Source organism: Serinus canaria, chromosome 2 (genome assembly GCF_022539315.1).
Source record: "Serinus canaria isolate serCan28SL12 chromosome 2, serCan2020, whole genome shotgun sequence".
NCBI classification, from domain to species: domain Eukaryota; kingdom Metazoa; phylum Chordata; class Aves; order Passeriformes; family Fringillidae; genus Serinus; species Serinus canaria.
In genome coordinates this window covers 46,223,123-46,242,237 of record NC_066315.1, presented here as the reverse complement: position 1 = coordinate 46,242,237, position 19,115 = coordinate 46,223,123, and the positions used below count along the sequence as shown (strand labels likewise).

At 36.2% G+C, this 19,115-nt stretch overlaps 1 protein-coding gene across 1 annotated transcript in view; it reads right to left on the bottom strand.

Moving 5' to 3' along the window:
• BBS9 (Bardet-Biedl syndrome 9) overlaps positions 1-19,115 on the bottom strand; it is a 287,596-nt gene that overhangs the window by 102,986 nt on the left and 165,495 nt on the right. The window contains exon 22 of the mRNA XM_009095997.4: positions 12,590-12,700. Coding sequence (XP_009094245.1) covers positions 12,590-12,700 — 111 coding nt within the window. The remainder of the gene's footprint in view (positions 1-12,589; positions 12,701-19,115) is intronic.

The window sequence follows — 19,115 nt, the reverse complement described above, 5'->3', positions numbered from 1 at the left end:
AACACAGACCTTGAACAGTTTGTTATCCTAAAATTGAGCTGTTAGCTATAAATATTCCAAAATGTAAAACTGCTGCTAAGGGTATTTATGTGTTGGCTTAGCTACATGCTCATGATGAAGTCTTGACCTATTCTCCATTTGACAAAACCAAGGAAATGTTAAGGAGAATAGGAGAAGCAGCTGTCCTAATATGACATTTCTTTCAGGCTTACAACCAATTTTACTCCAAGAAGGACCAAGTACAGGTGATATAGAAAGACCAGAGGGCATTTTCACTTTGCCTACTATACTCCCTTGTGAGTCCAGGGAGGCTACATATGCTTGGCAGTGCATGCTTAAAAACTTTGTTGGATTAGGTCCTGTATCCACAGTTTTAGAGCTGTGAGAAAATTGCCAGGAAAAAGCATAAATGAGTTCTGGCACAATGGACTGTGAACACAAGAATGAAGAGGCTCCCCATCATACACAAACCACCTTCCATGGCATAAAAATAACCTGGTACTTCTTGCACTGGTTCATTAGGTAAGAGAACTCAAAATAACTTTACAATTACACTTAATAAGGCACAGCACACATAAAATATCCTATTAGCATTCTGGGTTCTTTTCTCAATGCTCCTATTTAAGACTCTGTGCTTTAGCTACTGTGACAGCATAGGCTTACATAAGGTGGTGCAGTTGCGGTTTCCCCATTCCCTTATTCCTTGACCCAGCACTCATGCTCCTGTCACTGTGAGGTGAATGATTCAGATGGGTGATCAAGTCAAAAGCTAGAGGGCAATCACATTTTATACTTAATTTGACATAGCTATGGCCTGCTGCCACAGGGATGTTCATGCTCTCCCCCTGCATCATGATGCACATACCAAGCTCCCCCACAGCAGAACTAGCAGTTTTGCAGCTGTGGACATAATTATAGCTCACTGACCCCACAAGACAATAACCTGTACTTTTGATGGTCTAACTATATGGATAAAGATTAAGGTTAAGAAAAAAAAACTCAAACCACATTTTGAAACTTTCATCTGTTCAGCTCCCTAAAGCTGCCTTACCACCTGATCATTATAAATAGTGGCTGGCACCAGTGAATGAAGAAATACTTGGGGGCTGAGAGGATGAAAAGATAAAGCCATGGCAACCTCCCCACTCTAGGCTGTAGCTCATTTGGATACAACCAGTCTAATTTTCAGTTAGCTACCCCAAGTACTGCGGAAGTTATCTTTTCAGGCATGTTTAGCAACAGATCTGAGGAACAGTTGCAGTGATTGCTTGTTTAATACTGCTAGCAGTGCAGCCCAGGGGAAAGTGTGCACATGTTTTTAATCACACTTTTCACAATCAAAAGCTTTACTGAATTATGATGGCAGGGGAGAGAACTAATACCCATGTGATGTGGTACATTTAATGTGGTATTTTCTACTGTGCTGTTGTCTTCTATCCCCTGTTCTTACCTTGCTCCTTTTTCATCTTTCTCACCGGCAATTACAGCAGTTGCCAAGCTCAAAGTGACAAATTGTTAGTATTCATAAGCACAAAAAAAAAAAAAAAAAAAAAAAAAGTAATATTTGCTGGAATATACACAACAGAATAAACCTAGAAAAGATCAAAATTTTCTTGATAAATAGAGCCACAGGAGACCTCTGACTCTGTCTAACTGCAGATAATTTTACTATTTCTTACTCCTAGCTTTTCTATTTAAGGTTTTCTTGAATGGGATTGAGATCACATCAAAATCCAAGCTGCAACATTTTGCTAAGGCTATTTTTCAGAAAACCAACTTAGCTTCTAGCTTCTAAAGTAGTAATTCTCTGGGGTGCTAATACATAGCTGGGGTGTTGCACAATCCTAACCAGACCATCACCCTGTCCATCACACTAAAGGTATTAGCTCTGAAGTCACCTGTGACATCTATGAGCCAAAACACATTTTAAAAAAATAAATCACTGATTCAATTCAATTATGATTAAATTCATAACTGTACAGCCTTCTACAGGGCAAGGACCCAAAAGAAATTTTAAAGACAACTAAATGAAGACTTCAGGTTTTATTAAGCAGTATTTTATTTGCTAGATATTAACTACACAATGAGCTGGAAAACTATGTAGCCTACCAGTGCCACAAATTTTTTTACTCTATTCAGAGACTGAGCAAGCTAAGGAACTACAGAGTTTCTCTTGTGGTTCACCTTGTCTGTCAGCACCCCAAAATCCCAACACTTGTCCTGTGAGTGAATGTGGGCTGTAAAACAACATGACACTAATAAAAGAAATGTGTCTTCATTAAGCGATATCATGCATTTGTTTTGGGGGTACCATTAAAGGAATCAGTCCTAGCTCTAACACCACTCTAAATATCATATCCTGTTCTGATTACCATTTTGGAACACCTTTCTATTTTTCCTTTTAAAGAGAACCAAATTTTGAACACAAAATCTGTCCTAGAAGATACAAACTATTTTTGCTTCCAGCCTATGTTTCCAAAGTTCCAAGCTTATTCAGCTTTGTGCACTGACCTACTGCTTAGCAAACCCTGATGCATGGGTACATACATTAACACAGGCCAGGAAGACACACCTGCTTCATGCGCTGCTTCATGCAGCAGGAGTACATCTGGTTGTATATTCCAGTAGCTATTACAAAATTCAGCACTTACCCAGTTTTTCATTCATTCCTACTTCAGCCTCATATCCTACTTTTGGAAATATTTCAGTAGGCTTAATACTAAATTGGTGAGGCTGACACCCCAACACAGGAAGACAATTACTCTAACAGGTGAAATAGCTGAGAGGATACTCTGTGGAGTACAACAATACAAAATAACTCAGAACTAGAATGTGCTTAGCAGTGATGGCTGATAAATATTTGATGAGGGTGACAAAATAACTGCTAACCTCAGGGTAAGTTATAAGCACTGCATTGTTGGAACTGCTGAATTTAATAACAAGGGCTACTTGCTTGACCCTTTCGTGGAAACCTTCCTAAGTGTAATTGTTTTGTCCCAGGGTACTAAACAATTCCTTAATAAACTCATCCAATCACCCTCATCAGTGTGGTGAACTTGAATCAGTTCTGGAAGCCTGACTTTTGAAGTCTGTGATTATAATTGATCTATCCCTTGATCAGCAGACATCAAAAGACCTGCATTAACTACAGTGAAAATGTCAATAACTACTACATTTAATTCTACAGTGACTTAAGTAAAAATGTGATAGATTCAATTATTAGGTAAAACATAGTCACATGTGCTGCATCTCACAACCACAGGCACTGAGAACCAATTCAAGAACCAAGGAGTTCATGAGAGTCCATCAACTATGATGGTTGTGACAGCACACAAGGATGGGGCCCCATAAGATTTTATTTTACAAGTAGAATGCGGATTAGGCATATATTCACTCTGGAGAAGTGAGTGAAGAATTTAAAAACTGTGGAAGAGCTCCTAACACTACGGCATACAAATGCAAAATAAGAATTTTAGTGTCCATTTTAAGTAGCTAGTTTAAAGAATTACAGCCAGCATGACCAAAATGTGTACTGCTTCAGCACACCAGAGTGAGAAAATTTTTTATCTACAATAGACTACTGGAATGTGGGGTAAAAGCCTCTTCTGAGACATATCAACACCAGGATCACAGTATCACTTTCTCATACAAGCATGGCAATCACACTGCCTCTATAGAAAAGCTGTGAGTGGTAGAACCTTGAGGGTGCAGTAGCATTTTGACTGTTTCATTTCAATAATTAAGAGGAAAAAAATTATAACTCCAACCTCAGAAATATTTCAATACTATTCACAATATTATTTAACTAAGATGATGTGAACTGACAAAACACATCATCCATATCACCAATAATATCCATTCTGTGACAATTCAAAGCTCTAGCAAAACTCCAAAGTGGCTTATAATGGCACTGATAATTTCCACAAAATGACATGGAAAACCTATTTGCAGTTCCAGTAACATTCTCCAACAAAAAGCATGTGGGAATGTGCTCCCTCTTTTGAGGCGTGTCAGCAGTTCTTTAAATAAGAGTAACTGTTTCCATTCAAATCCCTTATTTTTCAGGGGGTGCAGAGTCAGTCCTCAGGGAGAGAGAACTGATCCTTGCAGTTTCAGGTGCTTTCACGCAATCCTGTATCTCAAAACCAGTCCTTTTTTCCTTTCTCTGAAGAACGTTTAAGCCATTAGCTCATAATATGGATGGCTGCCTCCTGGAACAGCAAGGGGAGAAAGGGGCGCAAGACACTAAAATTACTTCTAAAAGAAGATATTTTGGAAAATAACCTCTAACACCTCCACAACGTCATTTTTTTTTTCCAGCAAACAGTTCCTGAAGATCTAGAGCTAATCTCCATTTGGTGGCCAATGTTGACAGGCTATAAAGTGAGTCTTGGCATTTTGTAAAACTTGGAAAAAAAGACCTGGAAAACCATTTTAAAGGCTCATCCTGGAATTAACAAATAACTAATACTCATCTGATATAGCAAATGATTACAAAAATATTAACTTCAGGGTTCTAAAACAGGTAGTGAAACAGTTTTTTTATAAAAGTAGCCCTTACTAAGTGTAATCTGACTTACGTATGATATAAAAGTCATACAATTCCAAGTTTCTGCATCAGAAAAACTCCTTGGAATACTCAGTGAGTGTTTGGGATTTCCTGAAATTTGTAGTACTGGTTTTCAGCAGTAGAGGAGATCTTAAAGTGGAGTGCTTGGCTCTGTTTTGTGCTATTGAATGCCTCTGATTTAATTACCTCTTTTATACAAAGATGGATGGCAGAAGCCAAAAGTGTCTGTCTGCCAACTGTGTTGTCCAGGCCATAAAACCTGAGCAGGATTCAATATGCCTGGCAGCATCTAAATTCTTCTTGGCTTGGAATTTTGAGCAGGCATTCAAATAATAATATTGATGAGCATCTCTGTCCTTTTATTCTCTCTTTTTTTTTAAATAATAACACCTCATTAGAAATAAGAGTAGCATGAAATGTTTATAGTTCTCAAAGACTTACATTAACATAGAAACCATTAATATCTAACACAAATAAATATAAAGAATGAACAGCAGAATGTAAAATCTACAGATACTATTCTACAATGTTAAGAAAGTAGCACAGATAACTGTGGCCTATCTCACAAACCAACAAAAATCTGACAAAAGAAGTGAAGCCAGGAATAATGCACTAGTCCAAAGAATGTATAAAATTCAAAGCTATCCACATTCTGTACAAAAATTACAATTTTCCAGTTAAACAAAAAATGAGGTACAAAGTTTTGTGTTGCAGAATTGGAGAGCTGGTAATGCATTAGGTAGATAAACACATGTGTTGAGAAACAAGTTTTACTGAGTGTTGAGTAAAAATACTTCACCCAAGCTAAAGAAAACAGTAGCCAGCAGTTCAAATCCATGAGAAAAAAATACAGAATGCTGGGCATATTTGTAGTGTGCACTTTAAACGGCAGCACTTGATGCAGTGGAGGAAATAACTGGTGTGAGGAAACAAAAGCAACACAAGAAGTCTTATAAAAACCCATAAGAAAAATGGAGTATTAATCTGCACTAACACATATGAAAAGTAGGCAGCAGCAAACAGCAGAGAAGTCTGACTAGTTCCTTTCCTGCCCATCTTTACTTGCAGATGACAAGTGCATGAATGAATCTGAGTGACAGGCAATCATCTACTTCTCTTAAGCTCATAGCTATGCAGGAAAACAGCCAAGGAAATGTGAAAGCTAACATTTAGTCACAAAAGAAAGCTTCTAAACGTCTCTTTATTTTTTTATTCCTTTCACTGTGCTACAATTCCCCTTTCTTGCCTACAAAACCTAATCATAATTCCTAAAAATGTGTTTAGATTTTATTTTTGGGTTTGTTTCATATTTAGCATGCCCTCTCTTCTCAACCTATCTTTTATGTGTTCCTTACCTGCCATTACCCATCAAGATTTCTCATGTTCATGTCTCATTAAAAGTAAGGAAAGGCTTTTTGATAGATTCCAGAAAGCTTTGGATATGACCATGAATATGTTGTTATGCCTTGTATCACTCTTTTCTGCTCCCTAACGGCAGCAACAGCAATCTTTTCCTAATAATTTTAGGAGTGCCTTTGAATTCTCTCTTCATTAAATAACAAAACACTTCACACAAACAATTCTATTAGCCACCAAATTTGAAGGAAAAGGGTCAGGCTCTCTATACCATGACTTGTTAATTTTCTAGCTCTCTTCCATGATGTCACAGCAAATTCTGAGACAACCCACAAAGCAGAGTGTAAAGCAGCCCTCAGTTCTTTGTTACATTGCCAGTCATGAAACAAAGCAGAATTAATCAGAGACTTTTTTAACCTCCGAATGAAAAGAGTTTGTAAAACACTATAACAACTGCTGGTATAGGGCAAACACAGAGACTGATCTCTTTACTCAGTTACTGCAGTTGGCAATATACATTTTAATATAGACAATCTGCAAATAATACAACATATATAAGACTTGCTGTGTTCTCATGTGCTATATTACATTTCAGAGGAGATGTATATACAAGCTCCTGCTAAAAGAGAAACTTTACTTCATTTGGTATTGACTTAATGAAGGAATTTTCACATTAATCTCTTAAGCTGTACTGCTCTTTAGAAAAACAGACTCTGTGGAAAAGAAAATCTCCATAAATCTCTTCAACTCTTTTCAGAAAAATAGGCTTTTTGTAGCTCAGTGATTTTCTTTGCACCTTTTCTTGTGGAAACAATTAGCTTAGCAATTTTAAAGTATTAGGTGGGCCCAGCTGCAGGCTCCTGGTATCTTTCCTATTGCATAGCAATGTCCACAGAGAAAGAAACAAGGATCTAGTCTCATAATACCACAATACATCAGTGGGAAATACCTAAGTGAGCAACTAATGAGGTTAGGTCTGAAGGAGCTTTCACTTACCTGAGGCCATCACAAGTTTCCGCATTTTTGACAGATTTGTTTCTAATTTGGGATTCTTTGTTAGCCAATGACCAAACATTGTGTTGCAACTCACTTGTCAAAATGCTTGAAACTATACTCAAACTGTCAGCACCACAATTACCCCTTCAGATGAGACCTGTTAATTGGGCCTTCGTGACTTTTAAAAAATAAGTCTGTTAAAAAATCCCCGCCATGAGTGTAGTAACAAAACTTCAGACAGAAGTTCAGGTTCAAGACTGTAGCCATGAAGAGCTGAAAAGCCTATGCTGCAAACAGTACTGATTAATTCAGCTGATTGTTTAGAAAGTTCACTCTGGGCATGAAACCCCTCTCTAGACAGTAATGACATTTTTTCAAAATTATCTTTAGCTTAACTTAAACATTTCGCTTTTATTTAATCTCATGTACAATACAGTTAGTAGTACAATTGATTTCTGTCCTATTATACTGTCTAATCTGGAAAAGTTAATTGCTTTGTACATTGCAAATACTTTTGCTGTAATTGGCAAAAACATCAGTATCTAGATGATTACTAGGGCAGCAAATCACATTAATTACAATAGCAATTAATTACTATGTAATTAATTACATAAGTAAGGCCGTTTGCACCTTACTCGTGCATGTTGAAAATTTAGGGCAGTTATTAGTCCAATACATGGACAATATATGTCTGAGAAAAAATAGAAATCTTTCACAGACCTGTTTTAGAGTTTTTACAGCAAATTTAGGCACTCCTCAAAACAAATTCGAATATATGCCCTTCTTCATATGTGTGGGCAAGAAATAATATTAAGAACAATTCAGCACAAAAATAAAAAGACTCAGTGGAGAGCTAGCAGCAATTCATACACAAAAGTTCCTTACTATCTCTTTATAGAAAGCCAAGTGTTTAAGAGTACTCCTTTGTAAAATCACATAAATGAAACACTATCACAAAATTTCATCCTATATTACATCAGTTTTTGACGAGCTACTTAGCAAATGTAGTTTGCAGTTTCACACAGTTATGTATTAATAAGAAAAATTAAGCACATAGATAAATATAATGTGTCCCTAGACCCTTTAAAGGAAAATAGTTTCAATTTGTTTATTAAAAAGTTAGTGCAAGTAAACATCTTTGTGAGCTGGAACCATGGGATAGTTCTTAAAATTGTCTAGGCTATTAAAAACAGCAATCTTTGATTAGAAGGGTGAAGTTGAAAGATACTCTTAATTGGCACCTACAACATCTACATGAACATTACCATCCAATGCTGGAGGAAAAGTAACAAAATAAATAAAATACACTGAAGACATGCAGCTGTACAATGTCTGGGTGCAACTTTGGAGGGTGATTTTAAAATCTGACTCAAAATATCTTGTCTTACTGTAGTTTATAGCTCAACCTCACTGTTGTCTATGTATAGATGCCTGCCTATTTAATCAAAAATAATAAACCAGTTTCAAACTAAATACAGTTAAAAATCTATCCCAATCATAAATATAAATGCTGATACAGGTTTTGGTCTTAGATGCTTTGAGTATTAAACTATGGAAGTTTATTTACTTTACTAAATATAATCATAAAAGATGAGAACTTTGAAATGTAATCTTTAAGCCATCTAAATATTTGCATGACAGCAACATACAAAGAATTTAACAAAAACAGTGGAAGCACAGTAGCAAATCCAAATGCTAAATATTTTGTCTTAAAAATAGCTTCTCAGAAATATTTGTGTTTAAACAATAAATGTAAATACTGAGCCATACTGCTCTCTCAGGAAGAGACAATTATTCTGAATTATCATGGCAAAGTCAGGCAAATATTTCCCTTAAATCTTTAAGATTTTGTTGTTGTTTAGATAGATCATTTACAGAATAGGTTTACAGGATCTTAGATTAAAAATTCTGACAGGAAAATCAAGTCTTACAAGTTGTGAAAATTCCAATACCTGCATGTCATGACATTTGACAAATCTGACTTCCAGTGCTGTAAAATTCTGAACAAGTAAGGAAATTACAATGTATTCAGCACAATGTTTTCACACAAAAACAACAACAAAAAAACCCCAACAATGACAACAACCAAAAAAACCAAGATTCATTTTTCAAGCCAAACATTCTCTCATTCATACTAAATTTTAAACCTGCTTTTCCATCAATTTAGTGAAGTTAGTAATGATTTACCAGCATAAAACTCTTTACTCATTAAAAGACAACCAGACCCTTTCTGTGTAAAATAATCAGTAGGAATATTTGTTGGGAAAAAAGGTCTTGGGAAGTTCTCTTTCATAGTAAGTAGCATGCAGCACAGGGCATACAAAGAGTTCAAAATACTTACTTTAAGGACTATATACTGATATATGTGCATGTTATTACATCCTAAAGCTCACCACCAGCACAGTTTAATTGCTGTTTTAAGACAGTTTCTCGTATTTCTTAGAGACTTCTCTAAAAAAGCCTGCAGGTACAACTTCTTTTTACCTCTTTGTGACAAACCATATTTTCAATTAATTCCATCAGAAATATTCTAGCACAAGTGAGAGCTTGAGAAGCAGAGCTCTGCAAATCTCTTTTAATTGTTACCTTCTAGAATACATGAAAACTTCTCAAAAAAATCAAATCCCTCAAGCAGATGCAACTCTGGTTAGGAATTCAAAACTCGTAAAGAAGAAAATAGAAGACAGCAAGAAGAGTGCATCAAAAGAGAACGGAATTCTGCAGTACCTATGTAGAGTCTACAATCACTACGTTCGTATTTTTGATTGCAGTAGAGGTCAGCATTAGTATTATAGCTGTGAGCTCATGGAAAAAGTAAAGACATAACAAGTGAACTTCAAATTACATTCAAACTCTTCACTAGGCTTGTGCAGTCTATATGCAATATATGCTGCTCTGTCCTCCTTCTAACTAAAACAGCAAGAACAAAATTAGCAGGGATTTATCATGCTAACATTATTCATCCCAATGCAATCCACACAGACTCCATGTCTTGAGGTGGTGAGAAATGGACGAATTATTTTCCATTCACTGGGGCAGAGAACTTCAAGGGAGTATTTTGTACCTACTTAAAGCAAAAGCCATCTAAAAGTATCTACTCCTACAACTGCAATAATACCATTAGCTTCCAAATATCATGAATGTGATCCCATTCTTTACTATGAAATCACAATATACTTGGATTAGAAAAAAATAACTAAAAAAAAACCCAACCCAGTGAGAACTATTTCAGCAATTAAAAGAAAACATCATAAATCCAGTAATTCCCTTTCCAAAGAGACTCCATGTTTGGGCTAAAACCACTCATTCTGTCCTTGCACAGACTTGTAGATGACTACTAGATATTTTTTTCTGCTCTCCTAAGTAACTATTCCAAGTAAAGCCAAAAGTCTCACTCACATGCTTATCAGCTGCCTGGAATGTCTCAGTATAATACTTTGCATGAGATAATTTGCAAGTCTGTGACAGGATGATGCCCTATAGCACAGTTTCTCACAGAACATTCTTCCAGATCTCAGTCCCTCATTTCCCTCAGTTCTTTGCATAGCTCATGCAACACATTATCATATAATCACAGAACATCCTGAGCTGGAAGCGACCCACTAGGTCACTAGGGTCATCAAACAACCAACCTTCAACTTATCATGATAATCTTGAACTCCATTAGGAAATGAAGGAAGATATATCAAGAAAAATTACTTTTATTCTACTTTGTCCTTTTTTCCTCTCTCATTTACTGCACAGTTAAATTAAATGTAAACTTACATAAGACACAGAAAACAGTCTTTGAGGGTTCTTTGTAATCACCATGGTCTTGCTGCAGTCTGTGATGCCTGAGCAAGAATTCAGTCCAAAAATATCATGTACAGAAAAACACTGAAAGGCTGTGATTTCATGCCTACTGTTACCTTCAGGTTTAAGTAGCTCCCTTGGCTCTTACACTCATAGCAATTAGAATTTCCAGACAGCTCGGTGGCAGATATTCTAGGTGTTCTCTATATTGCAGCACTAGCTGGCAGATGGCAGTCAATTCTTACCATGAATTAAACTCACTTGTATAACACATGGCTGTAAACCTGAAGACTTTTAAAAAGCTTTCAAAGTTTTCATTCTGCCTTTTATGGTTACAAAGCAACAACAGCCAGCTATGTGACGTAAGTCTCAATTTATATCATGGGCTAAGACCTGCACTAGGATATGCAGGTCCCCACGCTGTTGTTTCTGGAGCTCATGAATACATTTCTACACTTTTCCACTCTTGCTAGCCATTTCAGTAATAAGGTTATTTAAATATAGGAGAACACTAACCACTGAAGAACAAATATGTGCTTGATCAGAAGACTGGAGCACCAGACAAAAAGATATAACCTGCCATACATTTGTGATTTATTGGTCTAATTGCCTAAAGTTGGAATTTTATCAGGATTGTATCCCACATCAGAGAGATGATATACTTTTCCATTACCAGGAGGTTACTTAATATATCCAGATGGCAAAGGTTAAACTATATTTATGTCAACTCTGACAGGCTTTCTTCCATGAGGACCACAAGTAATAAGCACTCTAGAAAAGTCAGAGCTGTAGGCCTTCAGGGGATTTTTCCAGTTTTTTTTTGTAAGCAGGTACTAATTTTTAAGTTATGCTATGGCATTATTATACATTGATATCCTTCATTAGATATCCTTCTTTCCTGCCCACTATTAAAAATTTGCTAATGTAAATTCTGCTATTGAAATTAACTATCTATTCCACCTCCCTGCCTGTCTGTGCTACAGTTAGCTGGGAAAACAAGCAGCTGGATGCTTTTTAAGCACACAATTAACTGGGTCTTGCAGATGAATAAGGACTTGTTATTTTTGACTGTTGCTGGTTGCAACCTCTAAGCTGCTTTTCTTAACTTCAACACCCATCTATAATGAAGACTTCTGATTTACAAGCAACATTCAAATACACTTTATAATAAATATTATAGGATAAAATCAGTCAAGGAGAAGGGAAAAGAAGTGTGAAGGTACAACTTAGCAAGCAAAATTGCTATAGTCAAACCCTGAGAATTTACCAGACACTTTATTAAACTGCAAGGCAGTACTTTACAGAGCTGCTTTTAAAATATATTAACACTATATCACAGTTCCCGGCAGCAAGAAGTCTTTCCAGAAAATATGTCATCACTGTATGCAGCATATTTTATAGCTAGTATAATTTCATTTTATTATATCCAATAATATTTTTCTGAAATTCTAGGAAGTCTCCCCACAAAAGATAAGTAATGACCATGTTTTAATCAGCTGGCACAAAGTGTAACCACCATACCACAGGGAAAAAAACCCCCTTTATTACACCAAAATGCCCACAGTTTCATTTTTGCCTCTGTGGAAGAGATTATGAATAAAACCTGTGAGAATCTCATTCAAGTACTACACAGCACAAAACCTTTGAACTGTGAAGTTATTTCATTCCAAGACTGACATTTACAGCTGAGCCATTCTTGACAGAAGAAGCTGAATAAGTTCAGAATCCTACACATTGTACTATTGTAGCAAGAAAAGCTAGAAATTATGCTAACAAAGGCTGAAATATATGCCATTTTTTTCATGTGTCCACAAGCACTCTGAAAAGATGAGCTGTACACCTCTAAGTGAAATAAGATAATTTTCCTTTTCTTACCAGGCTTGGATTTCTGTGTTGCGGTCTGCCCGAGACTGGCGAACACCACTGTGGAGCCCGGTATAATGGTCCTTTCCTCGAGATCAGATTCTGGGATTGTAGCACAGCCACCTTGGTGAAAACACACAACACTTAATGTGGGGTTTATGCAACAAAACAAATTCACGGGTGCATAACTGAGGAAAAGAGGTGATAAATTAGCTGACTGGAACATAAAAAACTAAAATAGTCTTTACTTCCACTTCAAGGAAACATTTGCTAAAGAAAACTACTACCATTGTTTAGAAGACTGATTATGCTTTAATGAATTCTCTCTACTACTTATGTCATCTTGAAAAAAAGTTTGAATTAACTTAGACCACAAAATATGCAAAACTGGTTCCACATAAAACATAGAAAATAATGTGATTTTTATTAAAGATCAGATTACTGGGAGCTATTTTTGTAATAAAGTAATTAAGTGTGAATGAAATAACTTTACAAAATCAACAAACCTTATGAAGATTGTTAGCTTGCCACAGAGAATGACGTGCTGATTTTTTTGGATGGGCTATTAAATACAGTATGTTTATTAAAGGAAACACAGGGACATTTTTGGTGTCCAATAGCATGCCTTACTCAAGCAATTATAGGATGCAAGGTATAACATCTTCTTTGTATGTTTCAACATTGTTTTACAAGCCATTCATTAGATAACACAATTACTTATAGCTTTTTCTTCAAATATGTTTAAATGCCTACATTTAAACCATGATGAGAGGTATAATCTAGTAGTAGAATAGTAGTACCAACTGGAGTGGCTTGCAGTGGAATAGGTTGACGAACATTTATTTCAGAACAGCTGTGGTCAGGACACTGGAGGATGTGTCACTATTCCAAAGCAAAAAATGGCGGCGCAGTAAGTGCATTGCCAACAATACAGTACACAGCTGAGCTGCATCTTTTTCTCACAGCCCTCCTTGGAACACCACTAGCAAGCAAACAAATCCATGCACTCATCCATTGGGCTCTGAACGCACATGTTTGTAAGCAGCACATTAACTCCCAATGGTGCACACAGACTACCTTCATGCAAGAGTTGCTCTATTTTGAAAAGACATGTTCTACTCCAAGCCCCATAAAAAGTGCATCAAATTTGCAGCAACACAGGCTATCCTCCCTTTACTAAAGTAAATTAGTAAAATAAAAAAAAAGGTTGCATTTCTAAGTAGGAGAGTTGCATTTTCCCTGGCAGTTTCAGAAGCACTGGAAACCAATGCACCATGTCTTGCAAAAATGTACCTCCCTGACTAGCCAGGGTAAAGCACAGCAGCTCCAGTGAACCCTGTGAAAACACTCAATCCTACCAGATGAAGAACTAATACAGCATCTTTGGCTCCTAAGGAAGAGTAAAGACACAAGCTGCTTTATCCAAATACACCCTGAGAGAAAGTATATTGCATCACAGGATTTACATTTGATTTACAGTGAGCAAATTTTTTCAGTAAGAAAGGAAGGTCAGGAATAAATTGTCAGACTTTCAACCCATGACAGCTTCAAATATTTAGGATACCTGCTATGAAACTGGAAGAGAAAATCGGAAATTAAAAAAAAAATCTTCATGTTAAAATACTGTAACAGTAGGGTCATGTCTGACATTGCATTAAATATAAATGTACCAACAGCCTAAATGAAAATAAATATCTGTAAACCAGTAATTCTGTTGCCAATTGGAAAATTGTGACTAAAATGTAAACTACAAGACTTGAGGAAATGGAAATCAGTGCTTTACAAGTCAATTTCATTTTTTCACATTCTTATTTTCAGATAAAATCTATACTCTTAAATACTAGGTCGTAAATACAGGATACAAAATTAAGGTTTCTTGACCCAAAGAACTATTAAGAACGACATCATACATCTTAATATTATAACATTTTGTAACAGCATGACTGAAAACTCACCAAGTCAATTAGTATCTATTGAACTTCTACATGGAAATTCAGAAATTTCCTAACATTCATTCTAAAACCCAAAATTCAGTAACTTGAGGACTGATGGCCTTTGGTGCCAAAATATTTCATTAGTTTTCAATCATGACGGTAACTGAATAAGAATTAGAAAAGGTCTATTTGCCCTTAGCTACAACACACTACTTGTTAAAAGGAAGCAGGATGTCATGATTTTGATTTTAATGTGAGAGATTAATTGAGATTTACTTATCATGACACCATCAGAAGTTATTACAATTAGAAGTAAAATTAACTTCTTCCATACAATTATTGTACTGAGAATACTGAGAACTGAAATGTTACCAGTAACATACTATTTTACATAAAAAAGAAAATTTAGACAGAACCCACAGAGTAGTACTATCAGCATCAATATTAAGAGTAATAATTACATGCTACTTCTGCAAGGATGCCAATAACTGTTTCCTGTGAACTATTCCTGTGAATAGTTTTTAAATATTGTTGTTTTATAAAGGCATTCCTTGTTCTAAAAGCACTGTTCTCAATGGGACAGGATTTCACTAGTATTGACAGAATTTAAATAAATAACCAGAAAATAAAGCAATATAATATTTACTCTTTTACCTTTTTTCAGGCAATGACAATTACAGGATCAAGGATTACAGGATCATTTCTACCTTGCTCTTCTAATACCAGTACTACCTTCTAAATAAAGGAGCTACTCAAATTTGCTAAACATGTCCCTTAATTTGCTCAGATACATAGGGCTGGGTCTCACGACTGGACCCTCATCTACACACAGCCTGCCTCAACACAAGTGGTACCCACTTCTTCCAACAAAACTAACAGGAAATTCCATTTTCTTGCTCCAGTCAGCACAGATACACATCCTCGAGATAACAATGGATACCCTTGACAACATGCTATGATTTCCCACAGGAAGGAAGGTGTGGAGACCACACTACGACTACTCTCACACTGAAAGAGGGGAAACATTCAAAGCAAATTTTAAAATTTCACTAGACTGAAAAAGAAACTGGATAAGGCACAAGTACACACTACTCAATATAATAATTAAACCATGGTAGACCAGGATTTTGTGATTCAAAAACATTTTACAACTCAGACAGCTAAGTGGAAAAAAATAAGGAAAAAAAAGAGGAAAAAAAAGACATTTTCTGCTAGGATTACAAGCTTTTCATTTCATACTTCAAAAGTTCTACTCATGGTCTATATTTTGACTTCTCTGATCAGAACGTCTTCAAGTTAAAAGAACTCTGTTTTTAATCTCTAAATACATTTCAATAAGTATTCACTGAATATCTGGTTTAGCAAGTATTTTCAGTTTTTATGCACATTGAATCCTAAAAGAAATCACAGCAACAAAATAATTCACATTCATTCACAATTAACTGAATGGTAGAGATCTGAAAAATGAAATATTTAAGGAAAAAAGGGGAAAAGAGGAGGAATGGTAGCACATAAATCTACACACTGGAAATTATCCAAGCCGAGAAGTCCTCCAGATGTCAGTCTGTAAACAGAGCTTCATAAAATTAATTTTCCCATTAATTGTTGGCAGGAATGACATCTAGAACATGTTATAACATCTGACCCACTCTTTCCCCCTTTTCCATGTAGCTAAATTCTTGTCTGGCATCACAGATCTTTTATCAGTTGTGATAAATGCAAGCAAGCAAGCTTTTGTCAACAAAACTGCTTGATAGGGTACAACATGCATAAAATTACACTCAAGCTAATTGTGAACTTTGTTCACCAAAGGAAATGAGACTTCTCTTGCTTATTTTCACTACATCTGTTTTTGTAACACTTTTGGTTCTTAAGCTGGAAAAAGATACCTACACCCAAAAGAAATATAAACATATAACACATATTGAACAAAAATTAAGTATTGACAGTTTTCCTACAGATTCCTATCACCATGTTTTTATGCATTTTAATATGGCTTTAAAAGTTGAAAAACAGGAAAAAAAAAAGGTATACATCAGAAAAAAAATGAAAAGGCACTTTGAGGCAAAGATTATTTGAGTTTCCTTTTTCTCTTCCACTCAATCAAAACCTAAACTAAGCATAAGTTTCCATTTTCCTCTGAAATTAATTCTTACAAGATTCCACAGAAAGAAGAAAAAACAGCTTCCTGAGCAGTCTCTGGCAGCAAGATAATCAAAATGTGAGCAGTAAGCTCTGTAAGTAGCAGGTTTTGCATCCATATGTATAACACTATAAAATGGAGACAATCTAAACAATAAAATTACTTCATAGAGATTTCAAAAAGCTATACACCAAACCATGCTCACTTGAGTTTTCTGTTCTGTGGACAATTTTAGGAAAGCATACACCAAAAATGCTTTAGAGGTTATTCTCTCAAAGAGTTTATCAATTAATTGCACTGATATTGCCAGCTGCATTTATTCAAGTTCTCTAAATTTTATTAGGATCTTCCCATCAGAAAGTAGCCTATCTGTTGAAACAAGCACTGCATGCAGGTGGTGAAGATAAGTAATGCTATTACTGCTTTTTAAATGGAAGATAAAACAACACAGTCTGTAGAAGAAAACAATACATATTTGAGTGTATTATGAGAACCATGGAACATTTATTCACATACCAGCCCTGGCTCAGAGGCTATCATTTGAATAGACACATTCCAGGAATGCAAACATATCTCCACTGAAGAGTTTGAGGAGAAAGAGGGAGAAGAATTATTACAAAGGGGAAAAAATAAGGGAGAGAAACAGGGAGGGAGAAAGAGGGGGTTGCGGAACAAAGACAGAAAGGAAGGCAGGGAGGAAGGGGGAGGGAAAGCAGAGAAAAAGGTGCATTTGTTTGTTTGTTCCTCCTAAATGGGTGCCTGGTAACAAACAGCAGTACAATTCCCAATAGCAAACAGTCCAGGTTTAGTTTGGATATTCACTTGCAGAATGTAGAGTCACTAAATAATCAGTTATAGATTTCAGAACTTATCACTTAAGTCTAACAGTGACTACAATCCCGCAGTCACACAATTCCACTGTTTTCTGTGTGCTTTGACACAACCAAATTCAACAAAATAATAGAAAAAATTTCTGTACTACATTCCAGTAGAAAAACAAATTAGGAGGAAAAAGTTATACCAACAGAATATGTAGTCCAAGATTACAGAAAATCACCAAAACATATTTTCAATGGAAGCACCCAGAGACATACTAAACTGTTGTTCTGATTTATTCATGTTTTACTGAAATGCTTTTTAACAAAACCTCCAGTTCCTAAATTCCATAACTTTATTCCTATAATGAGTTTGTCACTATTTGCACAGCGAGCTATACAAAAATAATTCACACCAATTGTGTGGCTTCTGTTTGAGCTTGTAGCCCATTCAAATATTTTGAACATGCCTGAGTTCATAAAACCTTGACTTACAAAGTTCAGGGTACTTTGGCAGCAGAAGCTCTTTATGGGAGCAACTGTGGTGTTTTAGCTGTCAAATAGTCTTGGCCATTCTTCCAGGATGAGGTTCAGTGCATGTGGTATGCAAGTCATAGGAATGGCATTGGGAAACACATTGCTAAGAGCAGATCCAACAGCTGTTTTCATTAAAGACACATTATTGGACATACGGCCAAGAACACAAGATCAACATTCAGTAGTACCCTTACTAACTCAGGACTGAGAATTCAGGAACAGTGAACTGAATAAATGCCACCCAATATCTACCAAAGGCACTTGTTACACACTGAGAACAAAGGACAAACTATGACAGTTGTGCTTCAGCCACAAAAAATGCATTGTTCCATCCACCCACCTATTCACCTGATGAACACAGACTGGCTGAAAAATATGCTCGGTGTTCTGATATGTCTTGGGAGAGGCAACTTACTGAATTTTGTAGTGCTTGGAGGACTTCCATCTGCTTTTACATAACAGAAAAGAAAAATCAGCTTACAAAGGAATTTTTCAAGGGGATTATCAACTCTTGACAAACAACACAACCATAAAGATCGCTATTTTTTCAGAGCACATTGCCTCACACAAAACACCTGGTGGTTTTTGTTGACTGGGTCTCACATCCTCTTTCCCATATTCAGTGTATCACTAAGTAGAGTTTTTGTTTATCAGAATTGTCTTAGGTTACAAGATGTGACTGGGGTGTGTATTCTATTGCCATCTGATAGAGATGGGGCAGTAATCTTCTTTTAATTGGGCAGTTTTCTTTATCTCTTCCACAACCAATCCTCCCTCTGGGGAGATATCTTCTATTAATGGAGTGTCACTGCATGACTGATAAAATTACATCATCCCATTGTGAGATGTTCCGCCCAGGGGGAAGACACAAGCATTCCTACCTGGATATAGTCTAAGATTTGGGACATCACCTCAGCCTTTCCCCACTGGATTCTCAGTTGTGCAGCTGTCTTCTCCACTGGATTCCCAGTGGAAGACCAGGCCCATGTACATCACCACTGAACCTTCAGAGGAAAATTTCACCCACAGGACCTCTGCTTCAACAGAACCACACCTGTCACTCCAGTGGGCCTGAAGCCACCATTTAATTGGACTGCTACCAACACCCT